The sequence below is a fragment of the Alosa sapidissima genome, chromosome 20, assembly GCF_018492685.1.
Source record: "Alosa sapidissima isolate fAloSap1 chromosome 20, fAloSap1.pri, whole genome shotgun sequence".
NCBI lineage: Eukaryota > Metazoa > Chordata > Actinopteri > Clupeiformes > Clupeidae > Alosa > Alosa sapidissima.
This window is the reverse complement of record NC_055976.1, coordinates 4,113,513-4,129,585: the sequence shown is the minus strand read 5'-3', so window position 1 is coordinate 4,129,585 and position 16,073 is coordinate 4,113,513. Positions and strand designations below refer to the sequence as shown.

Below are 16,073 nucleotides of genomic sequence, written 5' to 3'. Positions count from 1 at the left end.
TCGGGGGGGGGGGGGGGGGGGGGGGGTTCAAGTCCGTGCAAGTGTATGGTGCGTGCAGGAGCCTGAACTCTGCTGGCCAATTAACGCGAGGATATGTGTGTTCACGGGAGGACATGGCCTCGCTTCTGCAGCCAGTGGTGAGTGGGCTAAAAAACATCTGGGAGAAATGGCCGCGGCTGCTCCTGTGGGAATCCCCCAGTTGGACACCTTCGGCAGAGATGGCTTTTCACATGACATTGGGCTTTGATTTATTTACCACAGATAGCCCAGGGGCGTATTGTGCAGAGTGCAAAAGTGGCAATTACAGAGACGACTGAGGCGAGTCCAGAGCACAATTTTGTCCATCACATAGTGTTTTAAAGAATTTCCTTCGCAAATAATCTTGGTCAATGGAGCATGCTTTCATTCTAAATGGCCATAAAGAGGGCCTATCACAATGGAGGTGTATTTAATTCGAATTTTATATGGGCTTGCTCTTTTTATTGCCCTTAACTGCAATAGCTATAGAGTATACTCTGCAGTATGTATGTAATATGTTCCATCTTTAAATAATTTTATTGGAGCTGCAGAAACTCACACAGGTCAAGACAAAATAACTCAATAAAACGAACCAGAGGCAGTGTTAAAAGTATATCTTAATATAAACATTTTATTCAGTGCATTTTGTGTATACAACAAATAATAAACACCTGGAAGGTACCAGGCTGAATGCCTGTTGGTACATGTGGTTTTCTGGTTTGAACTGTGGTAGTTTGGAACACATGATCCAACATGGGTTAATACACATAGCCTACAGTACATCATGCAGCTCTAGTCCTGGCGTCCCTGCTGTCTCCCATGCAACAGATATGTTCACCTTAAACCAAAGAAAAGTCAAAAGTAACAGAAGAAAACAACCTCCCCGGCACTTGGATGAAGAATGGGACCGGGGAGAGAGAACATAGCCCACCAGAAAAGGGTCCTTTGTTGTACACAACTTCATTTGTCCATGCCCTGTACAAGAGAGGGATTTTTTTTCCTTTTTTCAAGATTTTCTTTTTTTCACTTTTACAAATATGACATATCCTATAAAATGTTAAGCCACCTAAAATTCCACAGTTTTTTTTTTCTTCTTAATATAGAAAATTGTCACCACGATAAGTTACTCATACACGAAAACAGAGTCCTGGGTGGGAGCTTTCACCATATGTTGGCGAGTTAACACCGTATATGGTGACCAAAGTCAGCAAAGACAGAGAAAGAGAGAAAGAGAGAGAGAGGAAGAGGGGGGTAAGGCATGACATCATCACTGAGAGACAGAGAAACAAAGACATTTTGGGGGGACAGACTGACATAATCAACGTGACAAGACAGAGAGACAGGAGGAGGGGGAGAGTACATAGAACAGTTGCTTCATGCCTTTCGCTCGGAGTGTACCAGCACAGAAAAAAAGCACTTTCTAGAATACTGGGCCATTGACACCCACAGCCAGTTAGCAATTAAATCTTTCTCTTTTAAGCACTTTTATTCACCTCAAGTTTTTTTTTTTAAATGTACGGTAAGAAAAATAATTCATTCACTTCCTGCTGTGAGTGGACACAGGCGTGGTTCCACCGCTTAAAGGGACACTCTTTGGTGTACTGGAATTCCTTTCTTCTAGTATCACAGACCGAACAAAAGCACAAAAGTACAGAGGGATGGACCACAACAGGAAAGGGGGGGGGGAAGCAAACAAACAAACAAAAAGGCTCAACGCTAATTTGAAAAAAAGTTAGCAAGCAATGTAGAGCCATGGTCTCTCCCTCTCTCCTGAGAGAGAGACACAAACGAGACACAAAACAAAAAACAACACTCAGGGTGCTCAGCTGAGCTGCCCGTCTTTTTCACATCAGGTCGGCTGAGCGCAGGCTTTTATATTCCCATGCTAGAGACGAGCGCTGCGTCTCTAAGCGAGTGCACTAGGAAAGGCGGGAGAGCTACCATTAGCCGGCTGGCCTCGACACACCGCAGCGGGTCAAACCGCGAGTGCGGCTTCGTCCTTTGGGCAGCGCGAAGGACACAGAGGGCAGGGAAAGGGCGCTTCTTTACCACTGCACCGAGCAGCTACACCCCCCACAAACTGCCCTTACGGCATCCCAATTAAAACCATAAGAAAATAATAATAATAAAAAAATCGATGCAGAGGTGTGTCTAAATTTGTCAGACTCTACTGGAGAAATGAAAAATGGAAAAAGAGCATTGGTGAGTTGTTTGCAGTGGTGACCCAAACTTAGAAATGCCCCATTTGTGTTTTGTACATTTCTTAAAAACTCTACAACTACCTAACGTCATCATTTTTAAATGAGCTTACTGTGACGGTGGCGCAGAGTGACAGGAAACTCAAAAAAGCTTAACAGTGTCGAGTATATGTGTGTTGCTGCTGTCCTGCACCACCGAGAGCGTGTTTGAGAAGAAGAGAAGTCGGGTTGAAGTCTCAGAGCGGCCGGAGGTACAGGTGGAAGGCGTGGCGCAGGGGGTGGGAGTTGCTAGATGGGGCGGTGGTGGCAGGTGGTGGTGGTAGTCGTGGGCAGCGGTTGCCCTGGCTACGTGGACTCGTTCTGGCTGACCGCCTTGCCCCCGTTGAGCACGGCCGAGGCGCTCCGGCTCTTGGTGGGCGTGCCGCTGCCGGAGCGTGAGAACTCAGTCAGGTCGTGGAGGGAAGGCTCTCTGTACATAGCCACTGAGGAGAGAAAACGAAGGGAAAGAAAGAGGAGAAAAGAGAGAAAGAAGAAAAAAAGAAGGAAAAGAAAGACAGTCAGACACACACAAAGACAAAAGCAAGCCTGCTCAAGCAGAAGCTCTCCTGTGATCTGTTGCTCTCTTCAGGGCTTTAGCACAGACCCATCAGTCTGACTTCAGCCTCATGACCAGCTTCTCTCTCTACACAAGTCAATCAATACGCCACTTCAGGGGAGGGGGAGGCTGCGCCGGTCGATTCTTGACATATTAGTGGTAGCTGTTACGCAACCTCAAATTGACCACGTCGAGGAGGATGAGGCTGGGGTCTTGTCAGGAAGTGCACCAGAGGATCAGACGCCTTTGATGGCTTAAAACCAACACTCCACTCACAGCCGTAATTAGCATTAGTCTTTCAGATCTCTGGTTATACTCCATATCAATATTACACAGTGAATTAGATCTTGTTAGTATTAAAGCAGAAATCCGGCGAGTTTTCACATAGATCTACGTTTCTTGAGGTCACCGAGTACTGTTGGTACACCCACAACCCCACGAAAACAAACGGTTTTACCAAGCTCAAGTTGCTACAGCCAGCAGTTTACGCAGCCAGGCAGCTTCAGCGCTACACTCTGGGGGCATGTCCGTGAGCTCCCATTTACATACCCACAGAGTGTAGTGCTGTAGCTGCCTGGCTACATTAGCTGCTGGCTGTAGCAACTTGAGCTAGGTAAAACCGATTGTTTTCGGGGGGTTTTCGTGGATATGAAAATAATACTTCATATTTATTTGAGAGGGGAAGGAGCAAAACAATCACCAATCACTACATCTGACACATCTCCTATATATAGGAGGAAACTGCTTCTACATCAAGTATTTGGTAGGAAAAGGAATCTCAGCTGTTATACATTAGCTAGAATGGTCATACATTTAGTGTGTATGGCAGATTGGGAGCACTTAGAGCACATAAATGAGTTCTTCGCTGAGAGTGGAGGTAGTTCTTCAAAGAATGCTTTTACATAAATATTCCATTGGCCTAATTTCATGACTGCATACAGTATGTAGAGACTAGCGTTCCTACTGAAGGCACACTGCTCAAGGCTAATAACACTCTAAGACATGTCTATGGATTGTTCCTCTGAACTAAAGCAAGGGGAGGGCTGGTATGCTTTTCAATATCTTGGCTAAGAAGCACTTCAACCAGCAACAGAGATGTGAGAGAATCAGAGGAGAATATGGAAGGAGGATATGAGAAAGAGAGAGAGAGAGAAAGAGAGAGAGAGATGAGGTGAGTTTGATTGGAGGTCACCAAGTACGAGAAGGTGGCTGAGTGACATCTACAAAGCCGAAGCAGGTCCTTTCATCCCTTTAGCGGATGGGCCAGCACTCTCACTAAGTCTTCATTAGCTATGAAACAAGAAAACCCTACACTCTTCCTCCATAGCTGTTACTTAATCAGTGGGAATGTCAGTCAGTGGTAGTGTAGTTAGTCTGTGGTAGTGTAGTTAGTCAGTGGTATAGTAGCTTGTCAGTTGTAGTGTAGTTAGTCAGTAGTAGTGTAGTTAGTCTGTGGTAATGTAGTTAGTCAGTGGTATAGTAGTTGGTCAGTTGTAGTGTAGTTTGGCAGTGGTAGTGTAGTTACTGTAGTCAGCGGTATAGATATTGTAGATAGTCAATGGTATTATACTGTAATAGTGTCCGTAAGTTGTGAGGCTCAGCACCACAGGTGGGCCAGGGCTGTCCAGACTGAGCTGCTCATGGGAAACTGACCACTGGACCACAGCCTCCTCCTCCAGCCTGTTTCCTGACTGACCCTCAACCTCGGCCATAATGTAAAGCCGATAAGCACAGTAAGCCCCCTGTCGTCGTGTATAATTCATGTCCACTTCCCCCTCTGTTCTGACCACCCCTCTCTCTCTCTCTGTAAGCCGTCATCCCGGTTGAAAGCTGATCTGCCTGTAAGTGTCTGCTTCTCGGGCCACATCCCCCAAAAAGCTATTAGCGGTGGCGGGGCCAGTGTGAGTGTGCACGAGCCATGAGCTGCGTGCGCCGCTGAGTGCAGGCATCCGCTCCCCAGCGGGGAGACACATGTCAACACACGCACCGCACTGCACTGCACTCGTCCCAGAATGGCCTGTCAATCAGCATTCTGCATCCCACAGCAGTTTGTAGTTTTCACTGGGAAAGTCAAGAGAAGTCGTTCATCACCGCAATCTGGACATGGCCGGCTCATGAGATCTTCACACCGAGAAGAAACCACTGGATTAGTGGGCTCTACTCAGACTTATAGGCCATCTCAAACCATCCAACACCACAGAGTCCTCATGGGCCGCATGAGCAATACGCTAATGGGTTGTGGTCTGAAGATAAATGACCACTCGTAAACCTTAATCAGTTTCTTAGGTTGTAGTGTTAAGTTTGACCACTTGACCATTACAGGCAGATGTATGGTTATGCATGACTGGCAAACTTATTCAGAGCATTTTGAAATGTTCCGTCACTGCTAGTCAGCTTATTTTCCTCAGTAAGCTCATGGCACATGTTTTTCTATTTCTGCACTGAGCCACACCCTGAACATCCTGAAACTATCCTGGAAAAAGAAACAAAGGCGAGACACTGACGAGACGTCCACATTAAGCTGTCTTCTTGCATTTTCTCCCTCTTCTCCCCTGATTGTGCAGCAGCAGTTCTTTTTTTAGAGAAGAATGTCTGCTGAAAGTGTCCCTTTTATCTTCCGTGTGTGTTTATTGACAAGTATCTATGTGTTCCTTGTTCAAGATGAAAGGTTTACGGCTCTTTCAATACCTCTTTCACTCTCTTGTTCCAGCCCTCACTTTCTTTTCCTCCTCCTCTTCTCTCTCTCTCTCTCTCTCTCTCTTTTTGTCATCTTTCTCTTTGGCTAATCCTCTGGCCATTAGCGCTGAATGGCTGACCTGTTCTGGGCTGGACGGTGCGGTGCTCTGCGTCGTGTAAAAAGCCCAGCTGTCTCCATGTGAATGGAGCTGCGCTTCATCATCCTGTCAGGCCCTGCCAGAGACAATGCTTTTAACTGTCGGCCCGCGCCGGCGGAAGATGAAGAGCCGGTTAAGGCACTCAATACGGCCCAGTCGCCTACTCACAGCCCCATGGACTACAGTAGTGGAGAAGACACCCCCACCCCCACACGACCAGACTAATCTGGCCTTGTTTCTTAGCTACATAATAACTAGTTTAACTAGTTAATAGCTACGCTTGTTAATAACTAATAGCCCTGGTTCATGGTTGATAATAATAGTACAACCTTCCATTGATTACACAGTTTGTGTTCCAATGGCAGCAAAATCATGTTCAATAAGTGTGGCACCTAGACAGAGGTTCTCTCTGCCTGGCAGGTCTGGCAGGGGTCAGACAGCGGTCATAGGAAGATCATGGTGGCAGAACTGACCTTTCAAAGGCTTGGGGAGGAAGTGGGCGGCGGGTTTATTCTTCTTCACGTGGTTCCCTTTCATGATCTCGCCCTCCTTGTTCAGGCCGAGGTACCAGCCCCGGCCTGACTGCTGCTGTCGGTAGATCATAGAGGAGTACGTCACGTAGTAGTTCTCAAACACAGACTCCTTGAACTTGCACTCAGGAGTGAAGTGTTCCTAGAGAGAGAGAGAGAGAGAGAGAGAGAGAGAGTGGGGAACAAAGGAGGACAGGAAAGGAGGAAAAAGGAATGGAAAGGTGGGGGGGCGAGAGGACAGAGGAAGTGCTTGGTTAGTATGATTGGAGATACTAGTCTCAGAAGTGGCTTCTTTTACCTTGAAAGAAATGCCCCTTTACGCCAGAGCACTTCTTAAATCTCAACTGAGATGGGGAGAATGGGTCTTTTTGGAAGTATAGCAAATGTACAGTATATCTCTTATAAACAAAGTATTAAATGCAGTTGTTTACTCAATTCCAAATAAAATACACCATGTTGTAAAACACTGACGCCAGCAGCGCTGCTAAGTGTACTCCTATTGTCTGTCATCATATAAATCCCGCCCCATGCTGAATAATCAGTTGTGTTGGCTTCTGGGTTTTTGGTGATTTGGAATTCGGCTTCAATGTGACGGGGTCTCCAGACAGACCTGCAGAGCAAATCCAAATTTGCTAACATGTTCGTCTGGGTTTGCGCAGGCTAGGCTTCTTTATCATGCTTTAAACAAAGACAAAAGTGATTATGTCTGAATGGATGATTTAGTCGCGCATGTCATGTGATACAGAAGGCTATAAATTAGTAACACCACAGATGAAACCCAATGACAGAGCCAAACTCTGTGTCTGTCCACATGCAACACAACCACAAGATTGTGACTAGAGCAATTACACTCATCAAGTCTAATTTCAAGATTTGAGATGCTACTAACAAGAATGCAGAACATCTGTCAGGCAGCTCAAATTGTCGGTATTAAAGAGAGATTTGATTAAAAACACATTTCTGCAGTTCCAGTAGTGCTTGACACAGTTGGTTCCTGAACCAGGAAGAGAGCCTGTTCTGAAGAACATGACCCCCCAACCCCCCCCACCCCCCCTGCCGTCTTCCTCTATGCGTTCTGCGTGTGTTGTCCTGTTTGTGCGGTGTTTGCACACACGCTAATGTCCTGCGCCAGTGTCCCTCCTCTCTGGGCCCCCTTTCTCTCCTTTGTGTGAGCTCCTGCTCTTGTGTGGTGCCCGGAGCGAGATCATTAGCCCTAAAGCGCTATTGACGCACTGGAGAGTGTGATGGGACACAAAGGTCCGGTCTCTCATGCCTCGCCTCATTTACTGTACTGGCGCCGGCCGCTCGCCCGCCCGCATGTGAATGCGGCGTAAACAGCTCATTCCGCTCATTAAGAAGGAGGCCCTCTCGTCTCAAGCTGCATTCACCACTGATTGACCATCGGTTCCCTTTTGTGGAGGCCTCGCCGAGTGTTTGAGAGTATGTGTGTGTGTGTGAGTGTGTTTGTAGGGGGAGCCAATCTCAGCAAGCCGGCGCGGATGCCCAATAATGTAGCGCCATCAATCCTGTCCTTTTTTTGTGAGCGCGCAATGGCTGCTAATTGTCTCTAAGCCATCCCTCATCTCTGCTTTTCGCCGTAGAGCCATTCATCCAGTTCTGAATTCATCCAGGCAATAAAAGGAGAGAGAGAGAGAGAGAGAGAGAGAGAGAGAGAGAGAGAGAGAGAGAGAGAAAGAGAAAGAGCCTTCACTTGGTTAAGAGCCACTGGGAGGAGAGACATCTGAGCATGGTCAGGCTTTGTCCCCTTTGAGTGGACGTGGACAAAGCACTGCGCTTTCAAGTGAAAATGATACAAACACCGGCAGGCTGAACAGGCCGCTAACAAAACAGACAGACGTTGGTTAATCGCAGAAACACTGACCCTCAATGACAGCTGTTGGAAATAGCCCCTCGGAAAAGTTTTCTTCTTGGTCAGTGTTTTTTTGGGAAGAGACTTCATTCAGATGTGAGCTCATGTCTACTAGCGTCGTTGCCATGCACACAGAGATGAGACCAGTGCGGCGACTGCTGGGTCAATCTCATCAGTACGCTCGGACATAAACAACAACAAATCATGAACGGATTTATCAACACATGCTCATGAACCAAATTAGGGCAAGCCCGTTGGGACCAGCAGATGACTGAAACAATACCAATCCATTTCTTCATGCTAGCATAAACACAAACAAACAATAGTCCCAGCAACAGACAACATATTTGTACCAAGGTTTCCAAGGGGACAACAGATATTTTGCAAATCTTCACAATTGTACAGTGTCCAGGACTGCATGTCCCAAACCCGCTGTTGAACAACTACATTGGTATCTCACACAGAGAGAAAAAATGACATTTTATGTAACTTTGGTAGTTGTTCAACAACGCTTCTGGGAAAAGGCACTTCAGCTTGATGTCTGTTGGTGTCGTCAGGTGCGGAGCTCAGTGTCTGTCTGTCTGCACGATGACGGAGCAGGTCTCAGGCAGCTCTGCATGCATCACAGATAGTCTGTCTGATAGCTGGCAATTCTGGCACTAATCCAGAATGGAGGATGCTTATGCATTCAACTCAAAGCCTTGGCTCATCCCTATGACTTCACTCTCTCTTTCTCTCTCTCTCTCACACACACACACACACAGTGTCTGCAACACTTGTCATGTCACACAATGCCTGTGACAACTGCACCTCCTTAGGGATAATCTGTTGGCTCATGGCCGAACGTCACCATAAAGAGCAGGACTGAGAAGGAGATTAGACATGGAAGGGCAGCGCACTGTCAAGGATGTGAGGTGCAGTCACAAAGCAGCACAACCCAACACCTACACAGAGCCGAGTGGTCATCACTGCCGTCCATCACTTTCCCTCCTGCAAGCCACTCGTTTCAAATGCCACCAAGATCAATCACAGACACAGCCTTTGGCAACCAGGAGTATAATTGTGAAGAAACACCCCGAAGCTTTGTCTCTCTCTCTCTCTTCTCTCTCTCTCTCTCTCTCTCTCTCTCTCTCTCTCTCTCTCTTCTCTCTCTCTCTCTTCTTTCTCTCCCACCCGCGTCACACGACCACACCGCTGCCCAGGAGCGGACGGTCCGAGACAGAGCCTATGCGTATCTCCTTGTGCCTCACAGGCGGCCAATCAGGGCGTCCTCGCCGCTTAAGCAGATTAGCGGCGCGTCTCGCCTCCCGGCACCACCCTTACGTAACTCTTCCCGCCGTGTCCACTGTGGGCGATTAGAGTCGATTGGAACACAAATGGATACACGAGGACCCGGCAAAACAACTTTGCTGCTTCTAAAGGGAATCAAATTAAATGGTGTCTCGTAAAAGGACAATTAATCTTAATCACAACAATCAGATGGACTGCAAAGTTACCTGCAAGGCTGTGCGGGTGGGCCTTATAATGCATGTTACACTGGGCTGGTGAACAGTATGTGGTCATTTACTGTGCTTTGGGTTTCCCAAGTCTCTTGTTTGCTCTTGTTTGTTATTGTTAACTAAAGTATTGTGTTTAACTTTAATAATCTAACACATAATTCGCATTTCAACTACCATCAACTATACAGGACAAATAATAAACAGTTAAGGGTTAAGATTGTATGTGAAACCAGGTGGGTAGAGAGGGTATTGGGGGTGGGTTAGCCCCATATGCCCCATAGCCAAGGGTTAGGGGTAGAAACTGGGATATGATTTGTGGCCACTGATAGCTACCCAAAGGTGAAAAACAACATGAACAATGAGCTGCATTCTCAGAGGGGCAAGACCCCACACCCACCAACACAGACACATTTCTCCACAACAGAAAGATTAATGCAGTAACAGAACTTCATACACCTCACCAGCACCAAATCAACCATTGCTTATTCCTATCCAGCACTTGCTTGAAAGTATGAAGCGATATAATAGATTTGGCAACAAAACTTTTAACTCCCACCCTTCATCACAATACACTGTGGGACTTAAATATTGCTTAACAATGCTTTGCCTCACCCCATAACTCTACGCACAGAAATAACCCAAACTGTAAGCATTAAATCAACAGTACATTAACGTATCACTGTCTGTGCCACACTTCATCAGTGTTGTCTGCTGCATGTAATTCATCTCATGAGTGGACTGATAAATTAAAACCCTGCCGAGGGCTCTTTTAACTTCACCTGCCTCTCTGTTACTTCATCATACTGATCTGAGGCCAGCAGTCTGTCAATCGGTGTTAAAGTGCTCGAAGAGACATGAATACGGCCGCGGCTCTGTGCTGTGTCAATACATCAGGGCCTCTCGTAAGACCACGCCCAGGCATCTGTCTAACCGCGCGGAGCCGTGAGGGAGCCGGGAAAGGAATGGAGCGACTCTGGGCATTCATCAACACCAGACTCCCGTCTTAGGTGACCACAGCCCGCCCTGGCGAGAGCTAATATAGCTGGGCCGTATTAATCACGCTGGCAGGCTTCTGCCTCGCTGCCTCCACCTGAGAGAGCCAGATGACAGGCTGCTGGGCCGTGGAGCTCCAGGGCCACTCTCACCTCAATTAATAAGCTTACGGGGATCAGACGCACTGTAGAGAGGCTTGGTGGGGGAGGGAACATAAGGTAGGACACACTGATGGAAATGAAACTTGCTCAAGTCAGGGGATGGGAGCGTGAGGGAGAGAGAATTAAAGAAAGCCTACTCCACAACTTGAATTTACTGTTCTGCAATCTCATGGACTGAGAGATTTAGTAAATGCATTTGATTTGATTTGATTTTGTACAGAAACTTCAGTTCTGCCCTTGATGCCATGAGGACAGAGCAGGGGCTTTGTCAGGCCAAGGCAACCCTGCCAACCCTGCCAACCATGCCAACCTGGCCACCAGTCCAGTCTCACGCCTGATGTTTGGTCTCCTTCACACAATGACATGTGAGAGAAAAGATGACTGAATCGGACGCCGAGTAAAGAGCCTTTTCAACTGTCCCAGCCATCTCATCACGGCTACAAGCCTAAGCCATCTCCTCACGGCTACAAGCCCAAGCCAAACGCCCAGTGAACGCCTGCCATGCACAAGAGGCCAAAGGAGCAGGATTCTTTAAAAGTGAGCGAGCGAGCGAGCGGAATAAATATGAGAAACGACCGAAAGGCAGAAAAAACGTTGCGCTCGACGTGGACGGAGTTCTGGCTCTTGGCACAGTCGCTGGCAGCGCATCCCAGCAAATGGACTTTAAATGATCCCATTAAGATGCATTTAAATGGCATTTAACAGCCCTGATCTCACTCCCCTAGTCCAGCAGCACAGGCGTCCTCTGCAGCTCGCAGCCCAGCGAGTTTCAAAATGCAGTGTTGGAGGGGGTTCTGCTCCATCAGCCACACGCCATCGCGAAAACGACATCCAGAGCAACCGCTGGGGCACTTCTTCTATTGCTGTTCGGCAGTGTGGTTACCGTGGAAACCAGCATTTTGATGACGAGAGGCTAATTGGCGTAATCGGGCAGCTTGGGCAGTGTGGGGTAAACACGGAGTATGTCATGCAAACACACGTGCGCTATAGGGACTGCCCATCACAGTCTGCTGGACTCCTCTCTCCTCCTCGCCACCCCCCACTCTCTTTCCTTCTCTCATTATTCTCTCTTGTGCACCCTCTTCTTTTCTCTCTCCATTCTCTAGTTTTCTGTCCTTTATCTCTCTCCCTAGATCATGTCCTTGATTGGCAGCTGCAGTCACGTTGCGAGAGCCCCACCATGTGTTCTTTATTTCTTTTCTAGTGACAGGGGAGATCCCACAACACCCCCCCCCCCCCTCCCCCACACACACACAAACACACAAACACACAAACACACACACACACACTGCACCCACAGCCCATTCTTCCTCCCTTCGCCAGTGAGCTTCCCTTCCCCCACAGGGTATCCCTGCCGGACGACTGATCTCACATACAGAGCACAATGTGCTATGCTAATTATGTTGTGTGGGTATGTTACAGTGTGTCTTTATGTGAGTAGTGAGAGTGTGTGTCCATATGTCATATACTTATTATACAGTATGTGCATATACATGTGTGTGCCTGCACGTGTGTGTGTGTGTGTGTGTGTTGGGGGTATGGAGTTGAGTTGTGTGGGTGTATATGTTTGGAAGAGGAGGGGGTCATGAAGTGAAAGCAAGATTGGCCATGAAAATGTGTTGTATTGATCTAGAGCTCTTTAGCATCTTTCTCTCCCTCTCTCTCTCTCTTTCTCTCTCTCTCTCAGCCTGCCTGTGTGGCTCTGTTTCTTTGTTTTTCCTTTTAGCTCATCTCCCTCATTTGACTCCTTTCTACAAATAATAATTTATACAATCCTCCCTCCATCTCCTTCTTTGTCTTTCTACACACACACACACACACACACCATTTTTATTTCTGGTTTAGAACAATGCCTGCTCTCTATTTCCTTCCTTTATCTCTTGTAAATATATTCAGATGCTCACATCTCTTCCACAACTCCCTCATTTTGCCCCTCAATTTATCTCCCCTCCTCCATTTCCCTACTCTCTTCCCCTCGCCACCCCTCCCCCACATCTACCATACCTCTATCTTATTACAGTCCATCCTTTATCATCTCTCTCTCTCTCTGTGTGTGCAGGAGAAGTTAAAAGCTTGCCTGTATTGCTGGCTGAGGCTACATTAGCTCTCCTTATGAAATTCCTCTCTGTGGCGCCATCTCTATCTCACTGACCACCTTGTCACGCCACATGTAAGCCCTCAATCTCAGCTGCCTAATCATCACACGTGTGTGTGTGTGTGTGTGTGTGTGTGTGTGTGTGTGTGTGTGTGTGTGTGTGTGTGTGTGTGTCTGTTTTTGTCCTAAATCCCAAAAGAACAACATTTATTTAATGCCAAATTCATACAAAAAAAGCCTCAACAAAGCCATTTACAAAAAATACATCATCCATAATTGAAACGAGTCAAAAACTTGTATTGCCTTTTTTGTTCCCCAGACCCCTCCATACAAATCCCAGAGCACATAATTAAGCCCCATCAAGCACCTCGCATGATGCAAAATGTGAGTTGGTGGCAAGATACCTCTGATTACCACAGAGAGATACTGCACAATTATTTCTTAGTGGAGACGCTGCAAAATGAAAGCTGTCAACCCTTTCCAAACCCAATGCCGAGCTGCTCACCGACATGACATCAATTACGCCAATAACATCACGATGAAACCGCATGCCGAGTCAATTTGGGAGAGCGCATAAAAAACCCCAGCACAAATGCGTACTTAATGCTGGGTTCAATATGCCATCCATTTCTGAGAGAAGCGACGGTGGATTATGAATAGCTCGCCTTATCCTGCAATAAACAGCGCTTTACAAAGACCATTTGTTTTCTTTCTCTTGCCATGTGGATTTAAACTGTGGCACAGCGGAGCCCGTCTTCCCCCTCTGAGCCAGTCAGCTAGTCTTACTCCCTGTGTCCTCCCTGCTCTGCCATGGCACACAGGGCCAAACACATCCCAATCATCTCTCTCTGGCTTTGTTTTCATTTTAACTTATACTCACATACACATACCCAAGCACACCCATCACATAATATTATATTATATTCATTCATAATGAGAAACATCTGCACAAACATGACATGATTTCACATGTCTGTGGTCGTCTTTAGCTGTAGTGACTCAAAGCTTTGCACTTAAAGTCTAATGTGCAAGCAGTATGTTGGTAAGCATGAGTGCTAACCAATAATACAGTCCTCAATCTCATCCTTCAGTCCTACACATGCAGTATGGGGTGTGTGTCCTACACATGCAGTATGGGGTGTGTGTTCTACACATGCAGTATGGGGTGTGTGTTCTACACATGCAGTATGGGGTGTGTGTCCTCAACCAAGGGCTCTGAAATCCAGAGCACACACACGCACACACAGCGAAGGCAACGTCCACTCCTCGGAGGTAATCCGGAACCCTGACGTCTCTGATAAATCCCTCCGCTGACCTGCTGCTAAATTAATTATCACACATCAAAGGCACCTCGGACGGAACATCATAAATGCCTTTATAAGCAAGCCAAGCCACTCAGAGGAGAAAAGACTATGAACAGTATTTTGATCAGGCGGTTCAGCTCGGCAGTGACTGTGATACCCACATGTGCTGTAAAGTACAGACAGACACATGCTTCAAATGTGCTACCTTTGGTGCAAGTGACTTAAAATAAAACCTTCTAAAAATACAGATGGGTTTCAAGTTGAAAAAATATTTATATAACTTTACATCTGTTTTCTTTCCTGTAGTTCTCTGTTAAAACCCAGGCACTGCTTGCTTCTAATTAGTCTCCATTTCTTTTAACAGTCGCACAAAATGGAGACACAAAATGTCCATCCCAACGTCCTTGCACTGCTGTGGAGACACAGACATGGCAGGAGGTGACCCACCCCGGCACAGGACCGAGGGACAGAAGTGAGAGAGGAGAGGAGAGAAGAGGAGAGGAGAAGAGGAGAGGAGAGGAGAAGAAGAGGAGAGGAGAGGGGAGGAGAGGAGGAGATAATACATGTTTAATTGATTCCCACTCTCCCACACACTGTCACACTGACGGATGAACACATTTCCTCCACTGCGCTCTGACTCTGACTCACCCACACACGTACACTCTCCTCTATCTATCTCACTCACACACAATACTCCAGCCTCTTCACACACACACACGCGCGCGCACACACACACACACACACACACACACACACACACACACACACACACACACACACACACACACACACACACACACACACACACACACACACACACACACACACACACACACACACACACACACACACACACACACACACACACACACACACACACACACACACACACACTTACTGAAAGAGAGAAACAAACCTGCAAGCAGAGTCCATCTAAAGCAAGTGGAACGTTCACTTGCAATGTGCATCTGTATTTTACAACCTTATCTACTAATATACATAAATATGTATGCAGTAGCAATACATTTAAAAAATTACACCATTTAGGCAAAACCCAGTATTCAAAGTTTACCATCTTAACTCTGAAATTACATTCATTCTTCATCCAGACAAACATTGTGCATCTAAATTACACAACTGGCCCTAACTGGCTCCAGCAACAGGCCAGTAAAGCACTCCGTGGCTTCACTGACCGGGGCTATTCTTCAGTGGACCCAGTCTCGATGAATCAGCCACACTTGACCTTTACTGTGTGCTGCTTGTGACAATTTCAATTAAATGCGGAAATTAAGGGAAACGTCAGTCAGACGCTGAGGCAGAGAAAGGGTCATGGCCTCTCTTTCAGCTCTCTCCACAATACAACATGCTGGCAGTGAGGCATTGGAATTAAAGTCAACTCTCTCTCTCTCTTTCTTTCTCTCGCTCACACACACACACACACACACACACACACACACACGCACACTCACTTACTCACTCACACAAGCTCCAGCAGGAGAGAAAGCCAGCCCACACCGTCTCTCAGTGCCTGAGTCTGTGCTGCGTCACCGGCCCCCTCCCTGTCATTGATTGGGAATCTCCCTGCGAAGGAGCCGCTGCCATTGGCTGGAAGTGCCGTGTGAACCCCATAGCAGCAGTGAATCATAGCAGCAGCGCTCTACAGAGATCAGGAGGCAGTTGTTACCAGCGGACACGGGTGCACTCTCACACACACACACACACACACACACACACACACACATTGCGCTGGAATAGAAAGCACCATTCTCTCTGCTCTGTCAGTCAGCTGGCTCTAGAGATGACGGAGAGCTTTGATGGCCGTGTTTAAAGGCTGCAGTGTGCAAACTAAAGCAATCAAACAGTTACACAACAGAGACAGAGACAGCACCGCCCGCCTGCCTGCCTCTCGCCATTTCCACCTGGCCGACTCGCAGCAGGTAATTACTGAGCACTGTATGTGTATGTGTGTGTGTGTG

General features: G+C 47.1%; 1 protein-coding gene across 7 annotated transcripts in view; it reads right to left on the bottom strand.

The window, feature by feature from the left end:
• Positions 1-622: 622 nt before the first annotated feature.
• fgf13a (fibroblast growth factor 13a) overlaps positions 623-16,073 on the bottom strand; it is a 98,730-nt gene continuing 83,279 nt past the window's right edge. For all 7 annotated transcript variants that reach the window (XM_042074567.1, XM_042074562.1, XM_042074564.1 and 4 more), the window contains 2 exons: positions 6,119-6,317; positions 623-2,698 (listed from right to left, as the gene is read on the bottom strand). In XM_042074567.1, coding sequence (XP_041930501.1) covers positions 2,562-2,698; positions 6,119-6,317 — 336 coding nt within the window. In that variant the 3' untranslated portion in view covers positions 623-2,561. The remainder of the gene's footprint in view (positions 2,699-6,118; positions 6,318-16,073) is intronic.